The sequence below is a fragment of the Dreissena polymorpha genome, chromosome 1 (assembly GCF_020536995.1).
Source record: "Dreissena polymorpha isolate Duluth1 chromosome 1, UMN_Dpol_1.0, whole genome shotgun sequence".
Taxonomy (NCBI): Eukaryota; Metazoa; Mollusca; class Bivalvia; order Myida; family Dreissenidae; genus Dreissena; species Dreissena polymorpha.
Window position 1 is genome coordinate 106,199,969 of NC_068355.1, and position 27,022 is coordinate 106,226,990.

Consider the following 27,022-nt stretch of genomic DNA (forward strand, 5'->3'; position numbering starts at 1 on the left):
CAATATGCACACAACATGGTAAGGTTTGATCAAGTAAACAAACTGCATATTTCATAATTATGTAAAGAGACTTAAAGACAAAACCAAATTATTTATCATTTGCAAGTTTTGTTAAATAACAAAGTTTGCATTTACAAACAGAGTGCAGTTTACAAATATTATCAATTTAAATTTATGATCAATATGCAAACAGCATATTAAGATTTGAACAAGTAAATAAACTTTGCACATAAGTCATTTCATCAATTATGTAATAAGACTTTGAGACAACACCCAAATATGTATCATTTTCTAGTATTGTTAAATAACAAATTTTGGATTTACAATAAGAGTGCAGTTAACAAATACAATCAATTTAAATTTATGATCTATATGCAAACAACATAGTAAGATTTTATCAAGTAAACAAACTTTGCACATTTCATATATAACGACAGTTAAAAACAGCTACTTTTGTTAATAATGTAATTATGAATTACATATTCATCCTATTACTGTCCAAAAATCCTTTACTCGATTCAATAGTTTTAATTGCATAGATATTTAAAGCTAATCTTAGGCTAGCCTTAAATCCCTGAAAATGTGGAATAACTTCTTTCTTATTGCATTCAAAACTGTACTTTTCAACTTCCATGAAATGAAAAAAGCAGTTGTCATTTTTATTTATATCTCCAAGAAGGAACATTTTGCAGTGTATTACTATTTGTAATTATGCATTTTTTAAGCTACCAGATATATCTTTCATAAACATTTTTACTCTGTTACATTCCCAGAATAAATGGGCAATTCATTCTTCTGACATTTTGCAAAATGTGCATATATTACTATCTGACAAGTCCATTTCAAAAGGAGTGAGTTTGTTACCAATATTCTGTGGATAATCCTAGTTTGTAACCATTGAATACATGTATTATCATTTTTTAACACTTTCCCATGGACTATTTTCCTTGGCATGATGTATATATGCATTATTGAGTGTTGTTGGTATTGTCTCAAATGTTGTCAACATTGAGGTTGAAAACTTATTGCATGACATAGTTATTCACAGTTTCTCTATATTTATGTTACATGCCACTGTTTTACATTAGCCAAGGCATGTAGGATAAAAACTGATTAGTTTGTAATAAAACAGCATATCATACTACTCAGTTACCAGTAAAACAACAGTAATTATGTTATGCTATGCAAAAATACTATGCGTAATAAAATGTACATATTTAACTTTTGTTTTTTTCTTGCATATTATATTCAATTGCCTATCCCCAGAACAATAACATAGAAATACAGAGCTGGTATTCTAGAGGCTTCTAATAGAGAAACAAAGATGTTTCCATATTCTTCACATTTATTTTTATGCTTTTTTATGTATAGATATTTGGCTTAATTATGTGTAACTATAAATAATATTTTATGCTGTTAAGATTTAAAAATTAAATATTTTGAGTGTATGAATTATTGGCTTGGAACAGTAAAAAATAGAACATAAAAACTAATCTTTGTAAATTTAAGTTTCATATTTTTCTAGGAAAACCTTGGAATACCAGCCGAAGAGTTTGATGTAATAGTGGTACTGTCTTAACACAGAACATATTTTGAACCCCCTTGCAAGCAACTGTGTTTGAGATCATTATAATGAACATAGTTCAGTATCAATAAAAAAAATCAAAGAATTGACATCGCATGCTGAATACAATATACAGGATTATTTAGGTTTACTGTTTCATGGCATTGAATACAATATTAACTGGGAAAAATTCTGGAAGTACCAAATTCCTAAATTTCAATCAATTAATGAGACATAACTCTGGAGTTAAACCAATACAATAAAGCACAGCCAGTCCAGTATCTACAGTGGGAGAGAGCATAGGGGTATTGTCATGTACATACTGTAGTTACATTTCTTTCATAACAAGAAATGTGTTTGTCAGAAACACAATGCACCCTTAGTATTGCGCCGCTTTGCAGCGATATCTTTGACCTTGAAGGATGACCTTGTCCTTTCAAAATGTGCAGCTCAATGAGATACACAATGCATGCCAAATATCGAGTTGCTATCTTTAAAATTGCAAAAATCATGACCAATGTTATAGTTTTCAGACAGACTGACGGACAGACGGTTCAAAAACTATATGCCAGCCTTATGGTGCATACAAATGTACCAAGAAGAATGCTTTCATTATGATTAAGATATTAATATTATGAATATATTTATATGTCAAAACAAAATCTAGATTTTAGAAATAATTCTTTTAATGCAAAAGTACTAATAATTTTAAATCTCATTTAATATCACATTAGTTGTCCATGTGCCTATTAGGCAAAGCAATTGTCAAACGGAAAACAGTGCTTTTATTTGCTTTTTATTCGGCGTGGGGTATTGTTTGGGTGGAATCCATTGTGGTATTGAGGTTGTGTTGTTTTGTCAAATCATTAATACATAGAGGATATTTGTTTGAATCGGTGGATTATCGATTTTAATTCACGAGTGATCATAGAAAATAATATTTTCACGAGTGGCGCAGCCACTAGTGAAAATATATTTTTTCTATGATCACGAGTGAATTAAAATCGATATATGCCACCGAATCCAACAAATTTTCTTTTTATTTTATGCTTTTTTCACAGTTTATATACATTGTTAAAGAGTTTCACCAAAGAATTTCGCTGGAATAATGACGTCATTTCGTCAAAAAAATGACGTCATTTCACAGTAAACAGTGTAAAATTATCGATAATTTTCACTGATAATTTTCATTGTTTGAAACAGTGAAATTATCAGTTTTAATCAACTGATATTTCCCTATAAACCACCGGAAAGCATAAAATAAAATCTGATCATAAATAAAGAAGTTATGGCAATTTGAGCACAATTTTCATTTATCTAAGTATAAAAGGTGCCATGATAATTATGTCAAAATGCTTGATACAGTTGTCTGCTCTTGTTGATAGGTTGGGGTCATGTTGTTAAGCAAGTATGCAAACTATAAAAGCAATATGTCAAAGGACATAGAGAATATTTTGGGTAGAACGCAAACGTTAACATAGATTTATCAATAATATGCATATTCTAAGCATTAAAGGGGCCATAATTCTGTCAAAATCCTTAATACAGTTTTCTGCTCTTGTTTATAGGTCGGGGTCATGTTGGTAAACAAGTATAGAAAATATGAAAGCGGTATGTCAAAGGACATTGTAAATATTTGGGGTAGTACGCAAACTTTAACATTTGCTGCATATTTTAAGTGGAAAAGGGCCCATTATTATTACAAAATTCTTGATAGAGTTTTCTGCTCTTGCTTATAGGTTGGGGTCATGTTGGTAAACAAAGTATGCAAAATATGAAAGCAATATGTCAAGGGACATTGAAATATTTGAGGTAGTACGCAAACTTAAACATTTGCACGCTCACGCAAACGCAGACGCCGGGGTGAGTAGGATAGCTCCACATATATTATAGTAAAGCTAAAAATGTCTGGCCTTTTTTCCCACAGGTGGAAGTAACGTTCCTTGGACAGTATATGGGCCTTGGAGCCCTATACATTCAAATTAACATATAAAATCATGTGTAATGAGAGAAACCTGAACAAAGAGCCATGAAAATAATTCCCACCCTCTGATATTGGAATCGTAGTGTGTTTTTTCATGGCTCTTAGTCAATTTTTCTCTCATTAAACATGAATTTATATATTAAGTTGAAAATTTCGGGCTCCTTGGCCCATATACTATCCAGTAACGTTACTTCCACCTGTGTTTTTTCTAACAAAACATTATATCTCGACATTTTCCATGGCAGACAATAAGTGTGACGCTGCAGACTTTGACTTGCAAATTGAGCAGCATTTGTCATTGGCAATCTGGTCACTTTTCTGAAAGCCAAAAGGTTCCAGGAGCTTTTCCCGAAGACACCTGGTGTCATCAGAACAATACTTAATTATATCTTGCTGTATACCAGGAGTATTTGCAGCCAAATCTCGTTTATTGTAATAGAGAATGGCATGGCTCTGTTGACCCCTTCTACCAGCCCGGCCTATCTCCTGCAGGTATTGAGCTATGCTGGCCGGTGGCTTGGCATGGATGATTCTTGTTACACATGGGGGATCAAAACCCATGCCAGCCACTGAAGAAGTCAGGATCAATCTAATCACTGGACTTGCTGCCTTCAATGCATTTATCGTGTAATTTAAAACACATTTGTCTTGATTGGAGTACAACACAGCATAACATGATTTTGTAATGTCATTTGAACCAAATATAAATCTAAGATATGCAGATGCTTGGCTAATGTAATACAGTGGCATGAACATTAATGTAACAGGATAATTTAATTGATCTTTTTTCAAACCATCACATTCCTTTCTAAAGATTTCTTCATAAATTTGATGAACATCAGTTTGTTTTGATTTGAGAATTTTGCTTAAGAAGATGTTACATCTGTCGGGGCTTTCTTCAACAATTGCAGGTTCATGTAGACCTAAAATACTTGGAAGTTTTTTTATTTGATGTTTTGTCAAGGAACCACTCAGAGCTATGAAAGAGGCATTAGAAAAAATTGATGGCAAGGTCTTCAGATGTTGGAATGAGGTTCTGAATTCTTCTCCCCTGAAAAATTTCAAATATGCATGTAAAAACTTGGACCAAATATTTGTTACACAAATGATACATGTACTAAGTAGCTGTTGACATTTGTGATAATAAATGCATAACAGCTGGCAACTCTTATTGACTTCTTGTAAAGGACCACTCTAGTATGCAAAGCATTGAACAGCAAAGCACAAATATTTGAGATGCTAAGGCCTAACAGGCCTTTTCTGCACTATGAAATGGGTCCAAAATTTGGCGCCATTCCCAATGCAAATCTGGTTGTTTTTTTCCCAATTGAGAAGAAATTTCCCAATTCTAAAAATATTTTTTTGTAAACCTTTTAATATATCAGATAACCTGATACAGTGTAAAAAATAGAAAACATGGAATAATTAAAATATCTGTTGTCTCGAATTTGTTTTAAAAACAGTAAAATATGTTAAATTGATTATTTAAGACTAATGTTATTTCCTCAAAATCTGGCGTTTCACAAGATTTGTTTCACCTCCAAAAGGCCAGGCCCTTTCTCAAAAAACAGATAAAACTGAGGAGCTGCGCCATGAGCGCATGATACGCCCGTCGTTCGCCAATGAAGTAGTAAGGTAATAAATAACCCTTTGAATCATTTTTTTACTTCAGTTTATTTGTATTTGAATACATGGTTTATTTTATAAGTACATGAGCATGGAGCGCCGTCTCCTTGACATTCATACCATATCTTTTTTTGAGTATATGTATGCATTTCTTTAGAGGATATGGAGTTGAAGTAAACCTGTTATAGATATTTTGACCAATAATAAAAGAGAAATGTAGATGGGTAAGTGGTAGTGTACAATCGGAATAGAAAAAAGCTCACCTTGTTCAATTTTTGACGAACAAAGTCCCATAACTCTGGAACGACAATTCAGAATTCCGTCAAAAACGAAAGGGGATCAGGGTTTATCAATATTAAGATTGTGTTGAAATTTGAAAAAAATCCATCGAAGGATATTTGAGCTACAGTAGGACATTCAATGAAATCACGAAATTTTGACGAACAAAGTCCCATAACTCTGAATTCCGTCAAAAACGAAAGGGGATCAGGGTTTATCAATATTAAGATTGTGTTGAAATTTGAAAAAAATCCATCGAAGGATATTTGAGCTACAGTAGGACATTCAATGAAATCACGAAATTTTGACGAACAAAGTCCCATAACTCTGAATTCCGTCAAAAACGAAAGGGGATCAGGGTTTATCAATATTAAGATTGTGTTGAAATTTGAAAAAAATCCATCGAAGGATATTTGAGCTACAGTAGGACATTCAATGAAATCACGAAATTTTGACGAACAAAGTCCCATAACTCTGGAACGACAATTCAGAATTCCGTCAAAAACGAAAGGGGATCAGGGTTTATCAATATTAAGATTGTGTTGAAATTTGAAAAAAATCCATCGAAGGATATTTGAGCTACAGTAGGACATTCAATGAAATCACGAAATTTTGACGAACAAAGTCCCATAACCAGTGCTCCAGCCAGCTTTTCAAAATAGAGGGAAGCTTCCCCAAAAAGGGCACATTTCACGCGTAATTTTGGAAAATAGGGCATTTGGTTATAAATATACATTAGTATATACTTTGGTTATACTATATACTTATTAATTGTAAACACTAGTGCATTGGATGACTTCACCAATTGTATGCTGTTCCTCATTTTGTGTAATGAAATTACAATAAATATATTACTATCTACATTGGTGCTAAGGATAACAACTTAGCAGCCAATTTCCAAACCGACTTGGGCTAGCATCCGACTACACGCATTAGAGATATGTAGATATCATATTTCTTTCCGGTGTGTGTGTGTATGGGGGGCGGGGAATTTTGATGTTTTTTACCACGTATCATCATTGAACTGCATGTTAATCTTTCAGGTTCCAGTTTCAGCATCAATGGCCTTTTAAAAGAAAATGAAATTAAGAAAACATTAAATAAATTCAAGGGTTTCACTGGGTCAAAAAAACATTGTGACTGTCACTACTTAAATTCGTTGCTTTAAATAACTTTGTGCCAATGTTGGTCCACAATAATATTAATTAAAACAAAAATCTATATTGACAAATTTAAAGCCTAAACAATGATCAATGTCATCCAGTCTGGAGATTAAAATGAAACATTGTTATTGTTAATAATAGGATATATTTATTTCACAACACGTTATTTCAACTAATGTCAACGTTGACAGTTTTGTTAGGTCGCGAAAATATATGACAATATCAACATTACATTTTACTTGCAGAGTGATAAATCCTCCTTCCAAACAAGTTCTTTATTTGTTGAAATAACACCTGTCTGCCCCTATTCATGTTAAAATTCATCATGTTTGAGGACAGACAGTGTTTTAAAGTTCAGAACTAAAATCCAAATACTCAGAGGCGTATCCAGAATTTTTTCCGAGGGGGGGCTCAACTGGGGAGGGTACGGGAGGGGTTTCCCATTCCGTCGTTGATTTTTTTTTGAAATTATTCCTTCAAATGATGCAATTTCATGCTTTCTAATCAGCATTTTGCATGATAAAAGTGCATGTTAAACAAGAACTTGAGCTTAGACATCAAGTGTGACAGACACACAGACAGACAGACAGACAGACACACAGGGGTAAATCAAATATCTCTCAAACCAGTATTTTGTTTTAATAAAATTACTACGCTTAAAATAATTATAGACACGACTAAAATATATAAAAAACAAACAGTTTAATTGCATTAAAAATCTTACTTCAACAAGAATAGTCCAAATTAATGCCTTTTCCATGCATTTTTCGGTACTCTTCATTAAACTTGCGCATAAATTGCAGACCACTGCGCTAGTGTAAACACATAATTTCAAGTATTTTATTTATTTTAAAGAAAATTCGTTTACTTTTCACGATTCCCAGAAATTGTTGCAAGGAACAATCTGTGCGCGCACATCGCGAAAAATGTGAGACATGCCGATATTCACATGTTCAGTGGGTATACCCTGTCCCGATTTGACGATAATTTTATCAAATCTTTTAATAGTAATATATATGCCGAAATTGTATTGGAACAAATTGCGAACGTTGTTTTTTTTTCAGTTCTTGAGCACTTTTTCATGTCAATGTTGCTCAAAAGAAGATCGACCGTTAAAACAGAAACTTGTTAAATGGTAAATAAAAAGTTATAAAAAAAGTAAAATTAATCTTTCGGTTTCTCTAAATTTGTTCAGTGAATCGAATTTTCGGACAGACAGACAGACACACAGGGGTAAATCAAATGTCTCTCAAACCAGTATTTTGTTTTAATAACATTACTACGCTTGAAAATAATTATAGACACGACTAATATAAGAAAAAAAACAGTTTAATTGCATTAAAAATCTTACTTTAACTGAAATAGTCCAAATTTATCCCTTTCCGTGCATTTTTTCGGTACTTTTCATTAAACTTGCAGACCACTGCGCTAGTGTAAACACATAATTTCAAGTATTTGATTTATTTTAAAGAAAATTCGTTTCCTTTATCACGATTCCCAGAAATTGTTGCATGGAACAATCTGTGCGCGCACATCGCGAAAATATGAGACATGCCGATATCCACATGTTCAGTGGATATACCCTGTCCCGATTTGATGATAATCAAATCTTTTAATAGTAATATATATGCCGAAATTGTATTGGAACAAATTGCGAACGTTGCGGTTTTTTTCAGTTCTTGAGCACTTTTTCATGTCAATGTTGCTCAAAAGAAGATCGACCGTTAAAACAGAAACTTGTTAAATGGTAAATAAAAGTTATAAACAAAGTAAAATTAATCTTTCGGTTTCTCTAAATTTGTTCAGTGAATCGAATTTTCGAAGTTTTGTTGAACTGTAAAGTGTATGCCATTTGCGGATGTGTATGGAACTATCGGCTTTGTGTGGTTTAACGCCCTCTAAATAAACAATTTTGACATGGATTTAACAGGAATGAAATAAATCTTTTTAGGTACATCGTTTATTGCGGCAATGTTTGAATTCATTCAGAAATTATTTTTGTTGTTTCCTTAACTGCTCGATTGAAGGTAATTGGAGGATATTGTTTTTCACAAGTCCCATGCGGCAGCCATTTGTAAACATTTACCTTTAGCTAAATGTATCGATGAATTTCATAAGTTGAATGTATCTCCTTTAGCCAATCAAATAGCGCTGTTTATCACTTACAGTCAATGAAGCGTACAGTTAAGCTGGCGAAGGTTAGATTGTCTGTACACATGCCTGGGACTATTCACACAAATTGACAGCTGTTAATGGCCTAATTAGGGGCATATGACAGGAAATACACAAGTGGATTGGAACTGTAAGGGGCTCATTTTTTAAAAATCATATCTAGCCAGCAAGCTGGGGGGGCTTTAGCCCCCTAGCCCCCCACCTAAATACGCCTCTGATACTAATATGTTTCAATTCCGTAATTTCGGACTTAAAATAACCGCATATTCGCATTTAAAAAAAGATGATTAATTTTCAAATGTTAATAGGTATTTTGAATTAAAAATCACTATTTTTGCAAACAAAAAATTATAGCCAAAGAATTCAGAAGTTTAAAAAAAATCAATAGTGCTGAGTTTGATTTCATTCAGTGTGATTGTGCCTACTACAGTAACCAAAAGCGTGACCTCAGAGATAATCTTTCACAGCATGTTACTATCGTCTGCAACAAAAGGCAAATTAGTTATCTGGTAACAAACCATGCCCTTGGGGCTTGTTTGTTAACAATGTGTTGACTTATTACACCACAGGCAGTCATGTAAGGGTGTTATCTGTGTATTCATGTCGATGTTTCTGGCGATTTATACGGCCTGAAAGCAGGAATTTAGAGATCAAAAGGGCATTTGACAGAAAAATAGAGGGGCGCTTTTTAAGTGGGCAAATTTTAGAGGGGCGCAGCGCCCCTCTATTTATTGCTAGCTGGAGCACTGCATAACTCTGGAACGACAATTCAGAATTCCGTCAAAAACGAAAGGTGATCAGGGTTTATCAATATAAAGATTGTGTTAAAATTTGAAGAAAATCTGTCAAAGGATATTTGACGTAGCGTACGACATTAACAGACGGACGGACGGACAGACGGACGGACGGACAGACGCGGGGTATACCATAATACGTCCCGTCATAGACGGGCGTATAAAAACTGCACTTATCACACTTGTTCATAATATTTTGTTAAATTGTTATATTATGTTATAAAAATAGTCGTTATTTATCAGTAAACGTCTTCTTAGAAACAAAAGAAACACTATTTACATGCGATTAGCCAGTTTTGCAAGTATTTTTATCCCAAAATGTTATTTACGACGCAAAATTCCAGTGTGGCGTTTTCCAAAAATGGAGCAGAAAAGGCCTGCTTAAAAAAACGTGTCCTTTTCTGTTTACATTCTCAAAAAATGAGTCCATAGGTAGGATATTTTTGTATGTTCTGATATAATCTGATGGTAAATAAATAAATATGATTCTAGACTAAAATGATTACTTAAATTGCATAGTATTTGTAAGCATAAAATCAACGACATTCTCAAATCGGTGAAAAAAACTGCTTTGCTAATTAACTAGTACACGCCGGGTATGCGAATACTTCGTTTACGGATGGCACTTCACTTACAGAGAACAACAAACGCCACGCGCGAGAGGTGAGTTCTTCAGCTTTTTTGTATTTATGTTCTGTTTATTTGGTTTTTAGACACAGAACATTGTTTGGGTGATTAATGGTATAGCACTTCGTATTGCGAAGAAAGAAATTCGCGGAAAAAACGGTGAATTATTTAAATAAAAACGATAAAATTTCATCGATAATCAGCATGAATTGAATGATCAGTACATATTTAAACAAAATAAACATACTTGGAAATAAATCAAGAACGTGCTTACTATTCCAAATAAAAGATCAATATATCCAGTAATGTTACAACATGTTACATTTTAGTTTACTAATGTATTTGAGAAAATTCAAATGTTTTAAGAGTCGCATGCACATTTTTCATCTGCACTTCGTTTACCGATCATCTAAAAAACAATGGCACTTCGTTTCCCGACATCTAGACACTTTTTTCCAGATATAACGCACTCGTTTTTTGTGAATCAAAAATGCAGAATTCGCTGTGGAATACTGTTAAAGTAAGCAGGCAATAAATAAAAATGTATGTACTTAGTACGCAAATAAAAAACGAATTACCGAAGCATGTTCTTATCCCTTTGAAATATGATTATGATTTGGTATAAATGTGAAAGATAAATGTTAAACAAATTGGATATGTCTAATGAGTAAAATCTATATGACCATATATTTTTAATTACGTTCTAAGCGGTTGATCTAAAGCATTTATCTTTATGTCCAAATGAAGGTACTAAGGCTATTTTCTTTTATATTAGATAACATGTCATGAATAATCACTCTGCTTAAACTGCCTCTCAGAGATTAATATCAGCAGCGATGCAGGTTCGAAATTCTATTGGAACTTTTTGGCTCAATGCCAATAAACGAAAATAGCAATAAAAGAACGGGCGGGGTTGATTTAATCACACGATAGTGGTGTAAAAATTATGCATATCCGTCTATGTTTTAATATAAACACAACACATGCTGCATATGAAGTTCTATCCAATATAGCACCCTAAACTTCATTTGTGTGGGTATACTAAGTACTGACTCCATAATATGACATTTAAACATTTTATGTACGCATTCCTTTTTTTCCAGAATCAGTTGTTTTTACGATTTAATTTTAACCGTGATTCTTAAAACTCAACCAATACAGTGATTTAGGGTCAGGTGAATCGCACTTCGAGCAAACGTTAGCGTTGCGTAAAGGGAAGTGCTCCCTATAAGCAGGGCTCAAAATACAGGGAGTTTTACCATTCTCTTTTTAATTTTGTTGCTACGCATAAGTATCGTCTTGATGATGCGATTCAAATAAGCACAACCGACATAGGATTTTATGAAGAACAAATGTGTATTTGCGTCATAAAGACCCCTTCACTACCGTTATCTAGAGCCCTGCTATAAGTAAAATTAAACACGATTGTGTTGATCCGCATTATCCGTACACATTTATTTAATAATAAATATTATCTTATTTGAAAATTGCAATTATAATAAACATAGTATAAATTAATAGTAAGGTGATTTTTGAAAAATATATTTTAAAAATGTTTCGTATGAATAGCCATAATATAAATAAATGCACTTGAGGTAGAAGATAAAACTCAGTTATTAGAGTGCCCGCTTTGTTGAAAGTCTCCGTAATCTGAAGTGCCCTTTATCGGTAAACAAAGTGGCTGCAACTTTATGTATGCCACCTATTACAAAATGCACTATCTTTGTTTATATTTCATTGAATGCTATCAAAATTTCAGTATTTGAAGCACAGTGATTACTCTACATGCTGGAATAGCAAACAATTTCTTGCAATAATTCTAAGTAGTTTTATTTTGTTAAAATGTTTACTGTTCATCCAGTTTATGCTGTTTTCCGATCGAATTTTCTATTTTTTGGGCAAAACTGTACCATTCTTCCGTGAAATTGTGTATTCCCAATACAAAAGGATACACCATTTATCAACTCGACCATGTGTCTTGTCTTAAAAACTAATCTTTAGGATATAACTTTAAATAAAACAGAGGAACTTACCTCTAGCGCGTGGCGTTTGTTGTTCTCTGTTAGTAAAGTGCCATCAGTAAACGAAGTATTCGCATACCCGGCGTGTAGTACAGAATCCGAGACCATAGGCATTATTGAATTGTGACTAAACGTCTTGATTTAACTAAGAATTGTATACAAAAAACAAACAGAGGTACTTCAGTTCACAGATGTATCACGATCAAATATAATTGTACGAACTTTAAATTGAAAAAAACTACATACCAATCTTCTACAATGTGACACTCGTCGATCACGACAGCATGAACTTTGCTAGTGAAGTCTTCATTTCTCAGAAGAGCTTTTCCCCAGGTATTATTAAGTAAAGATTCAGGATGACACATGACTATGGAATATTCTCCCTTACAAAGTTTTTGCTGATCATCTTTGCTGACAACAGACTCATCACCAAAAGGCAAACGGAAAGCTTTAATGTTATGTTCAGCGAGAATCTGCATTTGATCTTGTTGAATAATTGTAAGTGGAGAAACAACTAAAACAACTACATTGGTTGAACTGGATACAGATGATAAAAGCATTGGCAAACATTGATAAATAAGGCTTTTACCATAGCCAACAGGTAAATTGACAATTACATCTTTATGACACAATATTGTCTGCAAACATTCAATTTGTTTTGTCTTGGGTGTAACATTTGGGTCAAAAATTTGAACGGCATCTAAAATATGTTGTAATGTTGTTGCAGAAGACATTTTAATTTTAATGTCAAAATGAAAACTAAGGGAAATAATCATCACACAATTTTTTTTTAAATGTTCTTCGTTGCTTATTCAATGCATCAAAAGTAACTAAAGAAGGCCAATTCCCTGGCAAGACTTGAACTCGCATCTCTAACCAGTGCATCGCTGGATAGTGTACAACATTGTACTACAGGGAGAGCTTTGACCTTACTTTAGTCTATTCACAGCATTGACAGTTTAATTGATACAACGCGACACATAACAACTGAATAAAAACAAATCATTATTAACCCAAGACAAATTTTAGTAACAGTTGGTTTAATGCAAAATATGTAACATTAGCTAGACATATGTTTTTACGATATTTTGCATCGCATACATAAACAACATACAAATAAAACTTACCGAGATAGGTAACGATAGTCCCGTTGCAATGTGTCCGCCATGTTGATTACCGTTACGCGTCATGGGAAAACGAAATTCATTTTTTCAATATTGTTTATTTTTTTATGTTTTACATAACCACCTTCATTTTTTTACATAAACAAACTTTTTACAAAGTGCGTACCTAAAAATATATTTTCAACCAGTAAAATATTTTGGAATCACGTTGGTCCAAAATATGGACCAACGTGAACAACCTGTGGAGGCAGAGGTCTCTTCTAGTATAAGGGAGACCACTGCGTAGGAGATTGGTACGAAGGCGGCCGTCATATTGGATTTGGAACTACTTTTGAAAACAAGATGGCGGCCCCACGGTTTCAAACCTGACGTAAAGAAGAAACAGTAAAACGTGTTGTCTGTAGCTCGTCTGTTTCAAGATTACATTCTTTAAATAATATTAAATGTAAATCTGTGAATTCCCACAATATAATTACACTTGTTTAAATGGAAAGTTTCCAGTATTGACATTGAGTACTTCATGTAAGCAATATAAATTGCCGCAATAACGCCAATAGAGTCTTTTGATGATTTCTGCTTTGGCAGACTATTGGCTCAGATTTATTCTGAACGCGAATAATTTCAGCTATCCTATAAATATGAGGTCGATACATGTATACATCGGTAGATTACGTCTAATTATTTGGACTATGGCATTAAGTTAATTTTAAATTTTCACGTTTTGGTAAATTGAGAAAATTTAAAAACAATGTTTCAGATTCGCATATTTTGGTTTTAGTTATGATATTTGCAAGGAAACAGTAATACTGAACATTTACCATGCTCTAAAATAGCCATTATATGCATCTTTTGACGATTTAAAAGCCTGAAAATTATAAAGCGTTGCAACGCAAAGCGATTGAATTATTTGGAGAAACCTGTTGTTGTCCTTATATTTTGTGAAGCTATGAAGATTGCTTATATATAGTATAAAATACACCCTTCATTCAATAAGCACGGATGTTTGAGTAGTCTAAATGGTAGACCTTAAATCCAGGACTCTAGGGGTCAGTGCCCTTGTCAAAAAAATAACCCACTTTCATACCAAAACACACTTAAACCAACATAAAACTGTGTTTTTCTGAGTTTTTCTCAGCGGAAGTTGGTTTTTGCTATTAAAAGCGAGTTTTATGTGCGCTAAACTGTGCTTAACTGAGTTTAAAGTTGGTTATTTTAAGAAGATGTGTGTTTAAGCGAGTTTTTTTTCTGTAAGGAGTCAGTTTTTTGTGTGTCAAAAGTGAGCCTTTTTATTTATGAGTTGGTTTATGTGTGTTTAAGTGTGTCTTTTTGTTTTATAAGCGAGTCTTTTACAACAGAAGTTGATCCTTTTTAAACAGAAGTGGGCTTAAGCGAGTTTAAATTGGTCTATTTGTAAATAATTTGAGAGCTGAAACCAGGCTAAAAGACTCACTTTAACACACTTTTCAATAAGTTGGTCTTTTGTTTATAAATAATACTCATCAATAAAACAATAATTCCTCAACTAGGTCTTTGTTTCATGTTTATAGCCATATATAATACAAGTCAATTGTAAAGGGGCTTTTTTACAGCTTGTTTGCCATTGTCCCTTTTGTAAATGTGTGTGCTCCCCATAATTTTTTAGTGAATATTGGATGAAAATGGCTCTTTCAGAACGGAATACGGACAAAACCCCTCCCGGATAAAAACCCTCCCGACATTTTCATAGAGGGCGGACGAAAACCCTCCCATGAATAAACATGGGCGGACAAAAACCCTCTCATGAAAAAAACGGGGGAGGACAAAAACCCTCCCATGAAAAACGGGACCGGACAAAAACCCTCCCGTAAAAGAAACACTCAGTGTTGAATTCATTAATCCGATTAAATTTTTTTAAACTTTCTAATGTGCATATATTTCCGATAATCAAATATAATAACAACATCAATTAAAACATAAAATGAGGCCAATTATAGACAAGTGAATTTAAATTTAGATTGAATGCAATACGATACAGGTCAACGTTTAATCGCGTCATACGCTCATTCATGCAAAAAACGTGCTTTCCGGGAAGTTTCTGAAAACTTTGCGAAAATGAAAGTAAAATTCTGTTAACAACTAACAATTCGTTAGCATGTAAATAATTTGTCTTAATTACTTATTTAATTTAGCTTTGACTGTAACGTTTTCAATTGCATTTTTGCAGACAATATATAAAGCATACTGTATTGTCAAATATGTCAATGATTCGGTTATTTAGGCCCACTTATCAGCTAATCATTACAATTAACTAGTTAATGGCATACAATAATATGTATCAAAATAGCAAACTGTGAATCTGCAACTGCGGACAAAAACCCTCCCGTGAAAACAATTAAACACCGACAAATGTAATTGCTTCACACATTGTAGCATTCATTAATCCGCAAAATTTACTCAAAATAGCAAACTGTGAATCTGCAACTACTTTTAGTTTTTAAGTAGTTTAATCACAGAATCAATTAAAAGCAATTAAACGCCGACAAATGTATTTGCTTCACACAATGTTGCTTTCATTAATCCGAAAAAATCACTCAATGCTGACAACATTTGTTCAAAATATCATACTGTGAATCGGCAACATATAAAAAGCAATTTGTGGAAAGGCACACAAGTGTCTACAATGTTGGTTTTTGTTTATCAATTGATTATGCTTATTTGTCAATGTATGTAACATTATACTGTCTAGACTTTATAATACTTCTTATAAAACGAAATAAAGAATGTCTTGTGAAGCCTGTGTCCGTCTCTGTTATTTTTGCGATGATGACTAAAAAAGAAACACGACTTTGATGTTCTTAATGCACTGGCCGGCGCACAATTTGATATTTTATATATTTTATATAAACACCCTACTTGTTATTCATACTAAGTAATCATGAATATCGTAGTACTAAGTAATAATGCAAATCTTAGTTCAAACATATATAATTGACATCAAATGGGTGTAAAATAACAACATTTTAATTCGGAAATATTTTAATTAGTCAATATAAAGTGTAATGTTACCTACTGAAGTGAAGTCACTATTACAAAAAATTAATATCTCGGATAACCGACAACAAAATACAAATGTCGGAAATGACATTCGGAAATGACCGATTTCGGATTAAAAATTCATAAATAATTGTTGATAATCGTGGCTCGCATTTCACGGGAGGGTTTTTGTCCGGTCCCGTTTTTTCATGGGAGGGTTTTTGTCCTCCCCCGTTTTTTTCATGGGAGGGTTTTTGTCCGTCCCCGTTTATTCATGGGAGGGTTTTCGTCCGGCCCCTATACAACTGACGGGAGGGTTTTTATCCGGGAGGGGTTTTGTCCGGCATTCTTTCAGAACATCACAGGTTCACAGATGGACAACAAGTATGACACTGCCAAAAACTATAAAAATGATAAAACTTAGTTTTATACCTGAAAATGAAAGAGTTTGTGTTTCGCTTTAATTTTTTTCTTTATATTTGTTTTTATTATAAACAATATCTTATGATTGTTTTATGTCTTTTTTTTTAATTTTTTAAAATTTTAAACCAATCTTATATAATTGTTTATATTTGTTTAAAACAGTATTTACTTGTTAAATCTGCATATTTAAATAATAATGGTATTGGAAACATTATTTTGGAAATAATCTATTAATTTGTGTACATAAGTTATGCAAGATTTTGATATTTTCATATGATACCATTATATCCATATTCTTAATTTGCAATAAAATAATAAGATGCCAAACATGACCTGTGTTACATAAACAGTCAACAAAATAACAAGACAATACCTAAAAACACCCCTTTTCACACCACTAACAATAAACAGATAACAATCTGTCAGGCATTCAGAGCTTAACAGGGTACTGATTATCAGGGGCAGATAAGGCTACTGATAGGGTTTGCCCAGACATAAGGCTGGAATGAGGTATAAGACTTTTGATTGGTTCATTTTTTGCACAGGAAATTATTTGAAAACAACAACTTTTGAAAAACAAGCTGGTTTCAGCAATTGAATTGAGCTAAATTAAATTAACATTAAGACTCATAATTGTTCTGTAAAATGTATTGAAATACTGTCAGCATGAAGTATTGTGTGATGAAAAAAATGTGTATTTTACTACAATTTGGAAATCAACAATAAGTTAGTTGGAAAAGAAGTTCAACTGTTTTTTTTTTGGAATACTGAAGAACAGTTTTAACAGGTTTGTATTGTCATTTCTTCATCCTTTTTAACCAGGTTTTCCGAAGGAAAAAACTGGTTATTAGATTGGCGAATGCGGGCGGGCTGGCTGGCTGGCTGGCGGGCTGGCGGAATAAGCTTGTCCGGGCCATAACTATGTCGTTCATTGTCAGATTTTAAAATCATTTGGCACATTTGTTCACCATCATTGGACGGTGTGTCGCGCGAAATAATTACGTCGATATCTCCAAGGTCAAGGTCACACTTTGAGTTCAAAGGTCAAAAATGGCCATAAATGAGCTTGTCCGAGCCATAACTATGTCGTTCATCGTCAGATTTTAAAATCATTTGGCACATTTGTTCACCATCATTGGACGGTGTGTCGCGCGAAATAATTACGTCGATATCTCCAAGGTCAAGGTCACACTTTGAGTTCAAAGGTCAAAAATGGCCATAAATGAGCTTGTCCTGGCCATAACTATGTCATTCATTGTGAGATTTTAAAATCATTTGGCACATTTGTTCACCATCATGGGACGGTGTGTCCCACGAAAGAATCACGTCAATATCTCCAATGTCAAGGTCGCCACGACTAAAAATAGATTTAAAAAAAAAAAAAACATACAAAGGGGGTTAATTTTTTTTGGTCATTTCAAAAGTTCAGTTTGAGTTTTCTCCCTTTATCAGATTTTTTTTTCACAATGAAAACCTGGTTTTGTGACAATTTTGTCCCTTGTTTTATATAGTTTACTGAATTAATTATGATCATTATTATATTTATGTATTGTCACTGGGAAATGTAAATTGATAAGTTAATGTATTGCAACTTAAAGGAAAATCAACACAATTTGAAGCAAAAATAGATGAACATACACATGACAAAGTGTAAATGTTGTGTACAGTGAATTATTGTGGTTGTGTTTTATGATTATTGTCATCTTTATTGTTATTTATAGATATTTCTGGTTATTACTGAACAGATTTCTTTCCCTCATATTTTAATTTTGAAGGTTAAACTCTTGCCCCAAGAGCAAAAGGGGTAATCATACTACCTGATGTATGGACTTTTACACCAGGCTTTTACCCTGCACGAGCTGGCCAACTTGAGGGGAACTGAAGTGGGCAAACCTCGCCCTGTCCTTGAACAAGAAAGCTGGATTTGTTGAGATGTAAAACTATACAGGTTATTGCATTTTAAAAGCGTCACAATTCTGAGCTCTTGCACTCCATCTAATCCTTTTTCAAAAGGAAATATCAGGGTTTTTGTCCATGTGTATTCTTTAATGAAATCTGAAAGTCAAAATAGCAGATTAAATACCCAAATCACTCAGAATCATAAAACTAGTATCATACCATCACATGCACATTGATAAAACAACACAGCTTGGGATAAATGTAAGCAATGTACAATTCAAACAAGTGTCATGACATTTGATTTGTAATGTAACAATTTCACGCTTTATTCATACAGATATTAAAAAGGGGTTTGTCAGGAGAGTTTTATAAAGTTACTTTTACCACAACATACAAGATCATCTCAGTGTCTCTCTCTATATATATATAAATAACCTCTGAGTTTTCCCATTTAGGAATATCCTCAGGTCCCATCCCTACTTGCTTTGTGGGTACCACAAACTGATGGTTCTCAATATCAAACTTGGGGATCTCCTCCCTCGGAACTAAAAATAATACAAACAAGATTAATCATCAATAATGCTGCGTGAGCTTAAAGAAAAGTTACAGGGCTAAACATTTTCTTTTATAATAGCCAAAATACCTTAACACTTTCCCTCTCAGAGGCGACATGAAAATGGCTATGTGCAGACCACATAAAACCAGAACAGCCTGCGAGGAACTTCGCAGTCTGTTCAAGTTTTATGCCGTTTGCTGATCATCAGTATCTAAGGGTTGGAAATGACCCCTTTACAACTTGAATCGAGTAAGACCAGTCTTTAGTTAAATTTAACTTTCTATCGGACTACGAATGGGTCAAAATACGTATCTAAGTGTTAAAGGGTTAAAACAGTAATTATTTTTATTATGGCAGTAATGTATGTCAGAGGTTTTATAACAATAAGCTGTAGCTAAATACAATTTTCTAGAGTCAAATTTGCAAATTTGTAGCCATAGGCTAATTTGGTGAATGAAAATGCAATTTGATGAATGGCAACGCAAGTTCTGAGGAACAAAAAAAGCCCACAAATAGGTTTCATACTATGATGGTGAGACTAAGATAGATACAGTTAAGTCCGGTAATCTTGCGCGTCCGGTAAACTTGCGCACTCCGCAGTTGGCGAATTTCGCAGACAACGAATGGTTTTCTTTAGTAATGAAAGATGGAATTTCACATTTTTAAGAATTAACGGATTTAAAAAGTACGTATTCCATGCAAAATAAAATTTGATCAATACATTTTAACACCGGTTGTGTCATCCCTACAAATGTATTGTAAACACTGACCTACTCGGCCCTGTTTGTATATAAAGTTCATTGAACATTATGTAGATCTTAATAGTTAGTGCAGCCCAAAATGTCATATTTAGTTATTCTCATTATTTGCTACTTAATTGCTAGCATAAGAAACATACCATTGTAGTTATTTGAATATTTGTTTCGATTTAGTTGTTGCAGTTTCTTACCGCCTCACTGTCACAAGTACCAACACATGTACTCACAGATGTAAATAAGCAAACACATTTTCAACAAGTTGTTGGGTTATGTGTCCAGATTTTTATGGGGATCAATAATCTATTGAAATAAAAAAAAACATTTAATTGTTTCTATAACAAAAAAGTGGTTTTAAATAATCTTTTTTTGATTTCAGGTTCAGTGCTTGTGGAAAAACATGAGTTCCTGATCCAGAGTAGCTTTAAAGGCGAGCCCTTATGATACATGTCATTATCAATGTGACAGTTGCCTTAAAAAATTGATGGAGAATAAATTGTTTTTAAAAAGCTTAAAACGTTTATTTACACATTTTGTGTCAAGACTTAATTAAACAATTAATATAGTTGACAGAAATAATTGTAACCAATATTATTGCTGTTAATTGGAACATCCTTATAGTGTAAGCAAACACACCTTTCTATATGGAGAGGAAATCCAGGTTCAAATCCTGGTGGGGATCCCATATTAGCAGCAACTTAGATTATGTTCATATTGATTATACAAACAATACTTTTTGTTGTCAAAGTGTGTTGTATTTAATATGCAAATAAAATTTTCATTGTTTTTTTATAATTTTCTCTATCTCACACAAACTTACGCAGTAATTTTGTTTTGTTTTACTTCATGTTATGTATCATTCGTATTAGGGCACCATTATTAGGTTCACAAGATATCAGATGTCAAAAACAAAAGCCCATAATTACGTCCTGGCAATTAATCATAATTATAAAACTTTTACTTTAAAAAGAAAAGGGTTCTTCTTTGTTTCTACTACAGAATCAAATAAAAACGTTATTTTTCGTACGATATTACAAAATCAGGATATACGCCGAATATCTTTTTAGCTCCACTGGCCAAAGACCAGCAGGGCTTATGTCATGGTACTGTGTTCGCTGTGTGAGCGTGCATCCGTCTGCGCGTTAACTTTTCCTTTAAACATCTTTTATCTTTAACATGAAGTACAAAAAACAAGTACCAAATTTTAATTGTGTTTGTCCATAGTCTTTAACTAAAAATCCAGATTGAGAAAGAAATAGCCCTCAGTAATGACACATTACAAATCTTTGAACAAAAATGGAATCTGATAAAATTCTCATAATGTTTGTCCACTTATATACATTTTGCTCTAATGTTAGTTTATCTTTCTAAAATATTTGCGTATATTTTTTTTCAATCTTATAAGATCATTGTGAAAATACAACAAAAAACAAATGCATTATGCTTTCTTCCCACTTTATACAACTCATCATTTTTCATAACTGTTCTTCTGCTGTTCTTTTCTTTTGTCTTAAAAAAAAAAAAACACCTATCACAAACAACCAAAGAAAAAACATATTAACCCAGTTTTTTTTTTTTTTTTTTTTTTCTTAATCTTAAGGAAACCAAAAAAAGTATATATATTAGCATATCTTGTATAACATGTCTGAACTTTATTGCTTTGTACAATCACTTTGTTGTATGATCATATACATGTATACATTGGATGAACTATATTGAATAAAAAAAAATGTAAAAAAAATGTAAAAAAAAAATAAAAAAATAAAAAACTTTTACTTTGAAAAGAAAAGGGTTCTTCTTTGTTTCTACTACAGAATCAAATAAAATTGTTATTTTTCGTACTATATTACAAAATCAGGATATACGCCGAATATCTTTTAGGCTCCACTGGTCAAAGACAAGCGGGGCTTATGTCATAGTCCTGTGTTCGTCGCGCGTGCGTCCGTCCGCGCGTTAACTTTTCCTATAAACATCTTCTCCTAAACTACAGGTCCAATTCTGATGAAATTTCTCAGGAATGTTCCTGGGGTGAACCTCTTTCAAATTTGTTCAAATTATGCCCCTGGGGTCAAATTTGACCCTGCCCTAGGGGTCACAAAATTGAAAATTTGCTTATATAAGGCCTATTTTGTGAAAACTTTCAAAATCTTATTGTCCATAACCATTGAGCCTAGGGCTATCAAATTTTGTATGTAGAGACATCTAATAGTCCTCTACCAAATTTGTTCAAATTATGCCCCTGGGGTCAAATTTGACTCTGCCCCGGGGGTCACAAAATTGAACATATGCTTATATAAGGCCTATTTTGTGAAAACTTTAAAAAATCTTGTCCATAACCATTGGGCTTAGGGCTACCAAATTTGGTATGTAGTGACATCTAAAATAAACCTCTACCAAATTTGTTCAAATAATGCCTCTGGGGTCAACTTGGACCCTGCCCCGAGGGGTCACAAAATTGAATTAACGCTTATAAAGCATCTATTTTGTGATATCTTTAAAAATCTTCTTGTCGAAAACCATTCGACTATGGCTACCAAATTTGGTATGCAGTAGCATCTTATAGTCCTCTACCGAGTTTGTTCAAATAATGCCCTTTGGGTCAAATTTGACCCTTACCACCGGGTCACAAAAATGAACATTATATATGCTTATATCTTGCTTATTTTGTGAAAACTTTTAAAATATTCTTGTCCTTGACTCTAGGACCTAGGGCTACCACATTTTGTATGTAGTGAGATATAGTAGTCCTCTACAAAGTCTGCTCAAATTATGCCCCTGGGGTTACATGTGACCCAGCCCAGAGGGGTCACAAAAGTGTACATGTGCTTAAATAGGGCCTATATTTAAGTATTTGCACATGCCGAGAATACTTGTTTCAGCCTTTTTTTCAGCAGTGGAGCGATACAGGGCCATCATGGCCCTCTTGTTTAATAATTAAGACTATAAATGGTTTTAAGTTTGTGTTTGACGTCCTTGCTTCTGAAAAGCAGAACGGTTTAGGCATAAATGACTACCCTTTTTTGTTAGAATCAACATTGATGCATTATTACTTAAGCAAAGTTGAACTCTTTAAAAACTCGATGACTGGGGGACTTAATTTTTTATGTTTGTTGCTTACAATTTACTGAATATATAAATGTTTATGGCGAACAAATGCCATCTCTCTTTACAGGGAGATGGTGTTTTTTCATAAATATCCAGGTTATTTTGTATAAATAAGACCACATAACATATTTATATAGTATAAAATGAATTCTGAGCTATACATCTATGATGATGCCATTATGTGTTTCGCTGTAAAAAAAATACAGAGAAAATAGACTACAGCTGCATGTCACAAGAGTTGTAAAAGGGCATTTTGACAGTATTGCCCCGGACTTTTGCCCATTTTGAAGGATAATCTTATAAAAAACTGATTTTGGTTTAGGGTGCATAGGGGATGGAGGAGCTTTTATTGGTGCCTTTTAAAAAAGTTGTTTCATATTGTGAAAAATTGAGTTTTAAAATGTATACACGATGCCTTAAATAAGTCAAATTCCAACAATGTCTTTGGTTTTTCAATTAAAAACAAGAGATGTGTTTGTCAGAAACACAATACCCCTTATTGCGCCACTTTATAGCCATATATTTGACCTTTAAGGATGACCTTGACCTTTCACCACTCAAAATGTGCAGTTATTTGAGATGCACATGCATGCCAAATATCAAGTTGCTATCTTCAATATTGCAAAAGTTAGGGCAATGTTAAAATTTTCAGACGGACAGACTGACGAACAGTTCAAAAACTATATGCCACCCTACCGGGGGCATAAAAAACTGTATTCTTAATTTGTTTATAGGTGTTAATGGTGTCTCCACAGTATTGGAATAACCAATTTACACTTAAGGCTAAAACAGGGCTGATTCATTATATTCACCACAAGGTTCATTAAAATGCTTACTGGGTCAAACATGGGGCATTGGGATACGCGTCGGCCTCTGCCGCGCCACTTCTAGTTACAATTGCTGCCTGCACAGCTGACCATATTTAGTGTTTTGGTTGCCCAGCTAAAGAGTATCTGCCTGGCCAGAATAACAGCATCTGGAATTAAGTTGCCTAGGCTAAAATATAAAAAATATCTGCCAGAAGTACTGTTTGGTTGCCATCATCAAATGCACAGAAAGAATTGTTTTTCAAATTCAATCAAGCTCTCCACTTATTCCATCCTGCGAAACCCTTAAGGTGTCTCAATACTGGTAATAGTAAACCCCACTGAGAGCCATATGGCTTTTGTCTGTATACAGTTTGTGACTGCCTGGCTTGTCAATATAATGTTGTTATTTTTTGGGGGGGGGGATCTAAGTGGATTTTACTATTTCTTATATTACACTGAAGAGTTTTCCCCGTCCACTGTACAGTGTTGTACGATTGTTTATGGTATAGAACCTAAACATATGGATTAAATCTCAAAGTTTGTCGCCCTGCAGAACATCCGCAATGTTGTACCGATAATTAATGCAATTTAAGAAATACTGGTTCTTTAAGTTTGAATAATTGTGTTGTTTACACTTCAAGAAACAACTAATTGGCTTTCTAAACATTTAATTAACATTTGAATATTTTGTATGTAATGACAACTAATGTTTAACAATAACAGAAACAAATATTCTATTATATTACTCCTCAGAGATATTGGTCCTTCTATATATCTACATTATCAGTTAATTTAGTGCAAATTTAATGGTGTGTAACCCGAACTATATTTTCGGTGTAATATCTTCCGCCTAGAGGCGTTAGACATATCCTTCCACCAAATACACCCGAGAGACGATCGCCGTTATGGCGGAATTGTCCGAGGAGTCCCGATTGCTTGCGGAGGAGTCCGGACAATCGGGACTCCTCGGACAATTTCGCCATAACGGCGATCGTGTGGTGTGGTGTAGCCCACTGTCCAATCTGAACGCATCGGACAGTGGGCTACACCACACCGTCTCTCTGATGTACGTAGGCGGCCGTCATATTGGATTTGGAACTACTTTTGAAAACAAGATGGCGGCCCGACGGTTTCAAACCTGGCGTAAAGAAGAAACATTTAAATGTGTTGTTTGTAGCTCGTCTGTTTCAAGATTACATTCCTTTAATAATATTAAGTGTAGATCTGTTTATTCCCACAACATAATTACACTTGTTTAAATGGAAAGTTTCCAGTATTGACATTGACTACTCCTACAGTATTAATTATCAATGATGACTTCATGTAGTCAATATAAATTGCAGCAATAGTCTTTTGATAATTTCTATTTTGGCAGACTCTTGGCTCAGATTTATTCTGAACGCGAATAATTTCAGCTATCCTTGATTTTCAACTGGCACCTTTAAATTGACTGTTTTCGTTATAATTTGTGACACTACAAGGATTGCTTACATCAAGTTTAAAATACATCACTCATTGTATACTTTTTTATTTTATTAAATTTTATTCTTGTGTTTTATTGGAGCTTTTTAGATCGAATGTTTACATTTATCAATATTGCATTTAATGACACAAATAATTTGGGAGAGTTCTTTTTTTATTGTTAAGTTTGATTGTGTGATATTTCAAGGAGTGCTTATACATGTATAAAGTATAAAATAAACCACTGACTATGGAAGCACTGATAGCCCATTGGTTTAAGCGCTTGACTTTTACTCCAAGGGTCAGTGGATTGAGCCCAGTTAAGGAAGACTTCCTTTTTTTTTTCAGCATAGCTGTTTAACGTCACTTTTGACCGTAGTTTACCTTTAATCATGACCAGTCAAATTCATATAAAAATTCCCGCCAGTAGGTCCCAAATGATTACATCCGAATTGTACATTAGCTAATAATACAAAAATCACTGTAAACAATGGATGCATATCATTTAAACAGAAATATGAATATATTTTAAAGAACATGTACATGTTAATTACAATAAATTAAAAACATAATTAAAAACATTATCTAAACAATACACCGAAACGTTTTTCCTTAGTTTAAGAAGCATTATAGCATTAATCACATGTCTCTAAAATTAAAAGAAGCTATTGTTTACATGCCGTAACGCTCACACTAAACACTACAAAAACACACACTCAAAGTGTAGCAAAGGTACACAAAGTCAAACACATGCTGCAAGGTCCAATAAACCCACTGTAACTCTTGGATTGCCTTCGTTATACCTTGCCTGGAATTATATTCCCCTAATAGTCTTAAATTTATTAAATAAAGGATACACTGGTTAACTTATTTGTGTTTTGATCTGACTTTACTTGTCTTTGTAGCCTTTGCTAGACTGTGTGTGTCTTTGCAGTGTTTAGTAAGACCCACTCTTACTGGTATCTAAATTTGTAAACAGCATAGTTAAACATGTCAATGTATCAAGTCAAAAAATGTAATAATTTACACTAGTGTTAGTCTATTGCAAGATTTAGTTCACTGATATATTAATTTAATGTGTTATTACTATTAATCACTTCAAGTGGCATAATAATCAATCAGTTGTGTATTGCGCATCAGACCCAAGAAAGAATCAACGCTTGCTGAAGAACTTTTTATTTCAAGATGGTGAGCATAATTAATTGTAAATTTCACCAAGCGCTTATTATATCTAGTTCTGCGGGTTTTTAAATGTACATTACATCAATAGCTTTTGCTGCCATTTTGTTTATCGGATGCAATTTAGTTCAAACACCCATATGCCAAACGATTGACTGCCCACAAAATTTACCTTATTCTTGATTATGGACATTTTATGAGCAAATTATCGCGTTATATAATTGTGTTGATACCAGTGCAGCAAGGGCCCATTTTTTTCAACAACGATATGTTAAGTCATTGAAACTTTTAAAGTGTTTTCTGTTGAGTTCAGTAACAATGTTTATATGTGAATATCTGTAATATTATATATATATTGTGAAGTGTTTTTTTTATTAAGCTAAACTTATCAGTACATTATACTTTCTTGAAGAAATTTTGATGAATGAATCCCAGAACTTTCCAAGCATATGTTCGATGTACATCTTTT

General features: G+C 33.4%; 1 protein-coding gene across 1 annotated transcript; it reads right to left on the reverse strand.

Annotated features, from left to right (window-relative positions):
- Positions 1 to 2,831: 2,831 nt before the first annotated feature.
- Positions 2,832 to 12,956, reverse strand: LOC127865207 (uncharacterized). The gene is made up of 2 exons (XM_052405201.1): positions 12,477 to 12,956; positions 2,832 to 4,599 (listed from the first exon to the last, which is right to left on the reverse strand). The coding sequence occupies exons 1-2, from the start codon at positions 12,788 to 12,790 to the stop codon at positions 3,768 to 3,770; spliced, it is 1,146 nt and encodes a 381-aa protein (XP_052261161.1). The 5' UTR covers positions 12,791 to 12,956; the 3' UTR covers positions 2,832 to 3,767.
- Positions 12,957 to 27,022: the final 14,066 nt, after the last annotated feature.